At 54.0% G+C, this 8,063-nt stretch overlaps 1 protein-coding gene across 1 annotated transcript; it reads right to left on the minus strand.

Annotated features, from left to right (window-relative positions):
• Nucleotides 1-495: 495 nt before the first annotated feature.
• Nucleotides 496-7,856, minus strand: NLE1 (notchless homolog 1). The gene is made up of 13 exons (XM_057416174.1): nt 7,756-7,856; nt 7,382-7,525; nt 7,082-7,299; nt 6,906-6,985; nt 6,583-6,659; nt 5,201-5,298; nt 3,593-3,785; nt 3,025-3,160; nt 2,629-2,675; nt 2,274-2,476; nt 1,387-1,546; nt 1,231-1,301; nt 496-758 (listed from the first exon to the last, which is right to left on the minus strand). The coding sequence occupies exons 1-13, from the start codon at nt 7,762-7,764 to the stop codon at nt 746-748; spliced, it is 1,449 nt and encodes a 482-aa protein (XP_057272157.1). The 5' UTR covers nt 7,765-7,856; the 3' UTR covers nt 496-745.
• Nucleotides 7,857-8,063: the final 207 nt, after the last annotated feature.

The raw sequence follows: 8,063 nt of genomic DNA on the forward strand, positions 1-8,063 counted from the left end.
CTTCCCTATCTAGAGGCACAACTGCCTCATTTTCCCATTTCCAAGAGTCACTGAGCCCTGATAACTCAGCACAGTTCCATCAGTCATTTGAAGTTCACGCCTGTTGCACCCTGAACAGTGAATGAGCTCTCTCCTGTGGATGCAGAGGATTGCTAACAGATAATGCTCAGCACAGCCCACAGAGAAATGGGCTGTGGAAAGGCAAAACTTCACTGGAATAATGGGAAGCCTTAAGATGTTATCCTCAGCAGATCTTTGTCCCAGGCATGCAGCCGAGCACAGTTGTGTAATGTAATGATGTGCTGAATTTTCCCCTTCCTCTTTCCCTCTCTGAAGGTCACACAAGGACAACCCTGTCTGTTGCACTAAAACCTTTTCCTCTGCAGGATTCTTCACACAGCAAGAAGGGGCAGGAGCCATCCCTACCCTTTGCTCGCCCCTTTCAAGGCAGCAGGCTACTGTAAACATGAAATTTCAATAAAAAGACAGTTGAGATGGGGGTAGATGAGATATCCCTCCTGTAATGCTCAGAGGAAATCATCCTGCAAAACACAGCTCTTAATAAGAACTAGAATTAAAATTTCCTTAAATAAATATAAGGAAAGAGTCCATGAGGGAGAGCAGCCAATAGGAACAGGATGTCGTGCTCATGTCAGCCTCCATCATCCATCACCTCGCGGATCTCCCAGCCTGTGGTGAGGGCAGCCCAGATTAGGATGGCACCAGCAGCTTCGTGTCACTGCTCCTAGCGACGCCATCTGCAAACAGAAAGAGCTGATGCATCCTTGTGGCCCAGCAGGTACTGGGGTCCTTCATCTGCACAGCAAGGGCCTAGGTTTCTTTATCAGCCATGGTCAAATGGCAACCAGCTCACAGGAATTTGTCCGTCTACATAACCGCGAGACGGGAGGAAGGTGAGACAGGAAGGGACTGACCAACTGGTACAACTGTTCCTTCCCCTCTCCAGGAGCCAAAACAGACATCAGAGTCAAGTTCCACCACTGACTGCTCAGCTGGAGGGACTCTGCTTTCTAGTCATCTCCCAGGGGACAGCAGCAGTTCTGCCCTCAGGGAGGTCAGGTCTCCAAGCTGGAATTTGGCCCAGCGCTGTGCTCTCTGCAAGGAGAGATCATGCCTTAACCACGCAGGTCTCTGCAAGGAAACTGCAGCTCTGAAAGACACATGGGAGTAGCTGCAATATCTTCTATGAACAGACAACAGGTTACTTACATCCTCAAACACTTATCCTTCCCTCCACTTGCTACCCTCTGTCCATCCGGGCTCCAATCCGTTGCATAAACCTAGCATTAGAGACAGATAGAGTTACCTCTGCTGGGAGGAAGGGTCACTCCTGCCCCTCTCAAACACTTCAGCCTGACAACTCACCTCATCTGCATGGCCAGGAAGATCAATGGCCAGTTTCTTCATCTTGGTATCCCAGACCTTGAGCGTGCTGTCACTGCTCCCGCTCACCAGCAAGCGGCTGTCGGCTGACCAGGCAATCTGATACACGGCTGAGACATGCCCTCGCAGTGATGTCAGGTACCTGGTGTGGAGGACACAGGAGGAAGCTGTTAAGAGGAGCAGGTAGCTGGGTTTGTTCCAAACCAGCTCTTGCCCAGCCTTCATGTTTCTTCTCCACCAAGCAAGCAAGCACGGTCAGAGGACGCCAGCACACCCCAAACCAGCATGCACAAGGCAGTCAATTGCTATACAGAGTCCATGGGTGGTTCAGCTGTCTAAAAACCCTCCCAGAGGGGCTCAGAGCCTTCTAGATGGCTCTTCATCTCAACTTCTCTGCCAGGAAACTCATACCCAGTAGGCAACAGTACAGCCTTACTGTACAGATGTATCCTTACTCTCTCTGGCTGAGCAATCCAGATTTAGGAGGACCACTGAAATTACTGACATGAAACCCAAGCCCATCAGTATAAAGACTGATTTACAGGGAAGGCTGCCCTATCCCTGAGAGAGCTTATCAATACTCTAGCTGAAGGTAAAAAGCTGCAGTATTTTGGATGCTACAAGCAGCATCCAAACACCAACAGCACCACTTGTAACAAGAATTTGCGTTGTCCAGAACAAGCTACTTTCTGGCACAGGAACTGTGTGAACTGGGTCAGTCTGCAGTGTGCAACACACACCTCTCCAGGAGATCAGCCGAGTGGAACATCCCATCCCACCGCAGCTGCGCCTGCTCTGAAGATCTGACCTGTGTGTTACACAGAGATCCCATACGAGCACCACCTCTGTAACAGAACAAACCAACTCACTTTCCTGTCCTGCCATCCCAGAGCTTTATGGACTTGTCAAAGGAAGCACTAGCTATTATCCGGGTGTCTGGCGAGAAGAGCACTTGGTTAATGAGAGCCTGGTGGCCTGTCATTCTCTCCAGTGGCTTCTTGTCTTCTGCTGGTCTCCAAAGAAACAGCGTGAAATCATCTGACCCTGAGACGAGCCTTTCTGGTTCCTGGCCCTGAGAAAGGGATGAAAGAGCCCGAGTCTTGTACAAGCCACGTATGGAGAGCCCAAAGCACATCAATGTTGGGGTCAACAGCCAACTGTGAACGTTTATTGCTTCCACCAGTAATACTGTTAGAAATTACAGTAGGGACAAAAGGGACTTACCCTGACTTGGTTATACCTCTGCTGTGCTTTATCCTTCACTTCCGCCACTGAAATAGGCAGAGGGGGGAAAAGAGAGATTTGCACAACCTTAGGTGAAAAGAAACTTTCTAACCCTATGATGCCAATTCCAATCCTCGCTCCATGGGCTAAGCACAGTGTGACTGGTCACCCACATTATTTGCCAAGCATGACACTGGGAGCAAAATCCCTTGAAAACAGAGTGGCCTTACATCCCCCAGACTGCTCGACCCTGTGCATGAGCCAGGAAGACCACGGCTGCCACCAGCACAGGTCCTGCTCCCAGCTCTCAAGACTGCTTTGGCTTGTGGCAGCACTGAGAAGAGACATCAGGTCCTCACTACCTCCCCCAGCCCACAGGGCAGGAGCTGCACTTACAGGAGCCACGTACGTCCTGCGGGTTGATGGTGGCCTCAGCAGGTTCAAAGGCCCCGGTGCGCAGAACGTAGTCGGTGCTAAGGGCCATGGTGTTCACCCAGTGAGCGTGGCCCTGCAAGGTGCGGCAGAGGACTCCCTGGAAACAAAACCACGGCTCAGAGACCAATGGGCAGGACAGAGACAGACTGGGCAGCACCCACTGGGCTGGGAGGACCAACCCTAAACTTTCCAAACCCTCTTGGCCAAGCTGCAGGCAGTACTGTAGCCAGGCTTAGCAGGGAAGAAGTAACACTACTGAGCTTCACAAACCAGTTTCCTGCAGGGCCTTGCACGGTACCTACCAGCACAGGTCACTGCAAGGGTGTTTCCAGCTTTTAGCCCCACTTTATGCTTTTAGGGATGAAAACATTGCACAACAGCTACCCAAATGGTTTCAAGCAACAGGTTGTGACAGGTCAAGAGAATACAGCACCCACTCTACACCTCCATTTCTGGGGTACAAGTTGTGCCAGGAAGAGCAAAACTACAACACAGTGTGTCCAGCCTGAGCACTACCCGCCTCACTTACATCCTGGCTCCTCCAGACTTTGATGGTCCTGTCCTGGGAAGAGGAGTAGATCAAGCCATCACCCCCCCACTTCACACATGTCACTGACTGCGTGTGGCTCGTGAGGATCTTGTCACACCTGCCCATCAGTGTGTCCCAGATGCGGATGCTGCCATCCTTGGAGGCACTTGCCAGGTAGCGGCACTCTGGGTTTCTGGAAAGAAAGAAGACCAAATCCATTTGCGCACCACACACAGCTCCTCCACCATCAGCCCTAGGGGATTCAATGGTCCAGGAGTCAATAAAAGACAACTTTCTCTTTGGGCTTAAGACCAGAGAGAGGCTGGGCAGGGGCAGAGTGCTGACCTAGAGAACAAGATCTCACAAGGGAGGGGAAAGGCAGAAAAATGCTTTCCTCCAAACTGACTGGGCTGCACACTGGAGCCACCAATCCAGGGTAAACCTGGCACCCGAGCCCTTGGCAACGACCTTGTTTCCAGAGCTTTAGCCCACTGGCTAATGAGGATACCACAAACTGGCACCTTCCTGGGCACTGGCTGGGGGAGCCAGGGGCAGGGGGATTGGTGCAGATGGGTAGCAACAGCAACACATTGAATGCTCTCCTGCCTATGCCATGCTTTTCTTCCAACAGCCTGAGGACACAGAATGACACTGTGCTGGCAAGGCTGAAAGCAGCAAAGTCCATCCACATAGTTCAGGGGGGCAAATTTAACACACCTGGAAGCAGCTGGCCACAGCCCAGCAAGGACAGGGGTAGGAGCCGCCGTAGCCCTCTGTCCTTTGCACAACATCTTTATCACTCAGCACAGTTTTAACATCAAAGAAAGAGGTCCCTGGCATGAACAGCTGCAAGGAAGAGCACAGCCCCTCCTGCTGCAGAGCAGCTGATCAGGGAGCACAGCTGGCTACAGAATGAGACATGGAGCCCTGGCAGGGTCATCTCCCTCCTCTCCATTTTCTCATCTTCCTTTATAATCAATTTTTGCTAATTCATTTAATTGTTTGCAAATAGCTGGAGTTTCCTACTGGCAAATTCAATTTGCAGGGCTCTGTTATGAAGGGGCTCTTTGTCTTTCTTTTTATTTATTTGTTTCTATCATGTCTTGGATAACAGGATACAACTAACCCCCTCCACCCATTTCTCCTAGACAAAGCTTTAGCTGATCAAAGAGATAAGGGGCTTGCACAGTTAATCAGCCCTCATGATAAATAAACAGGATGACAGAGGCAACCAGGATGCAGGAGAGCAGAAAGGGAGTCCTTTGCAGAGCCTGAGCTCAGGCACCACACAAGCAGCTTTCCTGCTCTCAGCTCAGCAGCTCAAGCGTTCATCCAGCAGCATACAAGCACTGTTTTCCACAGGCAGGTGTATCTATACAAGGGAAGTGACTGGCAGTGACTTCCCAGCAACCTCATGGGACTGTGAGCAGCAGCTGTGACTCCTGGATCCGACAGACACATTTTTGCTGGCCCACCCTGGGGGCTGTTCTCCTGCACCCAGCCCTTCTCCTGGAACAGGAGAAAGGCGAACAGGAGCAGTGCCTTTCAGGCCAGGCTGCTCTTTTCCACACGAGTAAAGGGAAAGGGCTGGGCTGGCCCTTCACTTACATGTGGAGCGGTTCCCAGCACAGACACGTGATCCATTTGGAGTGGCCAGAAAGCACCCGGCCGATCTGACTGCCAGTGGCTGGGTCCCAGAGAAATATCTGTCCAAGAGAGGAGGCAAGAGGGTCGCGTCAGGACACTTACATCATGTGAATCCCAGAGACACTCAGGCTCCGTTTAGAAAGCAGAGGTGTCCTTGGTGTCGCATTCACACTGGCAGAAGCAGGGAGCAGAGAAGGAGGGGGGCAGGAGGGCTGGATGCCTTTCAGATCCCTGCAGCAATCAGCTGACATCAAAAGAATGAGACCCGATCACCCTCCTCACTGCCTGAAACGCTGCTGCTACAAAAATATCTACCTGAACTCAAAACTGACACAGGTCCCCAGAAAGCCACTCTGAGCCTTTGATACCCTGTGCCAGACAGTTAGTGAACACTTGCAGAGCACGATGAAAGCCAGAGAGAGCTAAATGCTACTTCTGATCGGATTCTGTGGGTGGGAGACATGCTGGTTTTCTGTTTCTTTCCTCTCTCTACATAAATGCTCACCCAAAGAGCCAAGGCATTAGTCATCTCCTACTTAAAAATCCAGGAGAAACAGAGGACAAGCAGAACCCTGGGTTAGATTAGAGCCAGAACAGCATCAAACCACCCTTGCCTGGCCTGTTCCCTGGGGCTAGTATCACAGCACCCAACAGAGCACAGGACAGCAGCAGCTCCATGGCTCCTCTTGTTGCCGTTTTCAGCCAATTCAAAGGTCGGCGCAAGCAACTGCCCTTCTGCAGCTCAGCGACTTACTGACTTACTTCTGAGTGCTCCCACTTCCCCAGGCATTTCTGTTTACACCTTAAGGACACACAGTTTGCTCCACAGGGCTGGGCCCCCTTCCTATTCCTGTAAACGGGAATTTGGCTGTGTCTGAGTGAGAGCACTGTGAAACCGGCTGCTGCTGCATGTCTGGGTCACGCAAGCAGCAGCCCTGGCTTGACCAGGCGATGATCCTTCTCACTCCAGACACCTGCCTCGTGATGGAACCGTCTGCCAAGGACCACGTCCAAAGCCTGGACTCTTTCCTGTGCAGAGGGAAAACCATCTGCCCCAAGACAGCAGGACTCGGCAGCAAGAGGCCTGCAAAGGCAACAAAGACTGAGCTCTGCCTGGAACAGAGTTAAGAGACGCCACTTGCAACTACTGCAACAGAGCCACATGCAAAGCTTCTCTGGAGAACAGGAATCCCCCTCAAAACACCTGGATACACCCCTTATACCCAAGAAAATCACATCTTCAGCCCTCGTCCCCCACAGCCCCTTTACAAGGGGTCAGTTCAGTTCAGAACAGGGCAACAGGGCTGCAGAAGGTCTCAGTACTCCCCCACCACCACACATACCTGGCTGTTCTTGCAGCCTGAGGCCAGCTTCTTGCCATCAGGTGACCAAGCGATGCTGAGCACCCAGTGCCGGTGACCTGGCAGAGAGAGCATGAGCAGGTGTGAATAGAGAGCTGTGACTGTCTGTGATGTCCCACCACGACTGGAGGTGAGGGAACCCTCCACGCTCCTCCTGGCCAAACCTTTGTCCTCCACTTAGTTAATCAAAGAGAGGCGCCATGGTCCCAGCATGTATGACTCAAGCAGCACCAGGTTCTGCTCTCTTTGCTCCCCCAAAGCAGGCAGGGGTCAGGAGCTGCCCCCCCGGGACATCCAGCACCCACCTTTGGCTGTGAACTGCGGTGTCTCTGTGCTGAGGTCCCAGAATCGGACAGTGGTGTCTCCAGAGCCACTCGCCAGGTACCTGGGAGAGGAGGAAGACCCCAGCTCAGTGTGGTGTACCAAGGAAAGATGACAGTGGCTCTTGCCTTACCCTCAGACCCCCATCAGCGCCTCGTACTTTCCAGTGGGGCTGAAGGCTACAGAGATGACAGCCTCGGTGTGTCCCTCCAAGGAGCTGGTGCAGCGGGTCACTGCCCGCACCCTGAACACTGCCTGCGGCTGGTAGATGATGTCCAGGACCTTCTCTGTCTCCACACTCTGCCCCACCAAGGTCTTCTCCAGTGACGCGGTGATCTCGGCGTCGTGGACAAAGAAGGCCAGAGGTACCGGTTCATCCTGGGGGAAAGGGCAAGAGGGGTAGCGAGGGGAGGCCCGGCTGGGCTCGGAGGTACCGTGGGATGCCAAGGGAGGGTCTCACCTTCTGCAGGAGCGCGTTACAGACCAGCTGCAGCTTGTCCGGGGTGATGGTGACCGGGACATCGAAGGGGGAGCCCAGGGCCTCTCCTGCCTCATCCCGGAACTGGATCAGGAGCCGCTGCACGTCCTCGTCCGACGACATGCTCTGCGGGACAGCGGGATCAGCACCGGGAATGCCCCAGGGAGCGGGGGCAGCCCCACAGCACCCACCCGGCAGTGATCCGGGGGGGGGGGGGGTGAGAAGGAGCCGCTGTAGGGGAGCCCGGGGGAGAAACATCCTGCACCGAGCAGGGCCCACGGAGGAGCCTCGGGGTGGGGAGGCCCCGCTCCAACCCCGGCCCCGCTCTCCCCCGTCCAAGCCCCCTCCCCGCTCACCGCGGCCATGTGCGTGCGCGGCCCACGTGGGCCGGAAGCGGCTCCTCCGGAGCCCCTGAGCGCGGCGCTGCTGCCCCCTGGTGGCCGGCGGTAAGGACAGCGCCGGGCCGCGGGCTCGAGGCCGCCGGGGGGCGCAGCGGGGACGGGATGGAGGGGGGATGAAGGAGGCCGCCCCGGCGCTTCTTATTGCGTTGCTAAAATAAGAAGCATTAAGTTCGGCAAAAAATATTCCAACTACCCCATTCCGGTCACGAATTAATGCCACGCTAGAGCCTGCCCAAGCACAGTGTGTGTAACCCTGCGGGGAG

Source organism: Pezoporus wallicus, unplaced genomic scaffold (assembly GCF_028554395.1).
Source record: "Pezoporus wallicus isolate ANWC-B61680 ecotype Strahan unplaced genomic scaffold, APGP_CSIRO_Pwel_v1 contig_8517, whole genome shotgun sequence".
NCBI classification, from domain to species: domain Eukaryota; kingdom Metazoa; phylum Chordata; class Aves; order Psittaciformes; family Psittacidae; genus Pezoporus; species Pezoporus wallicus.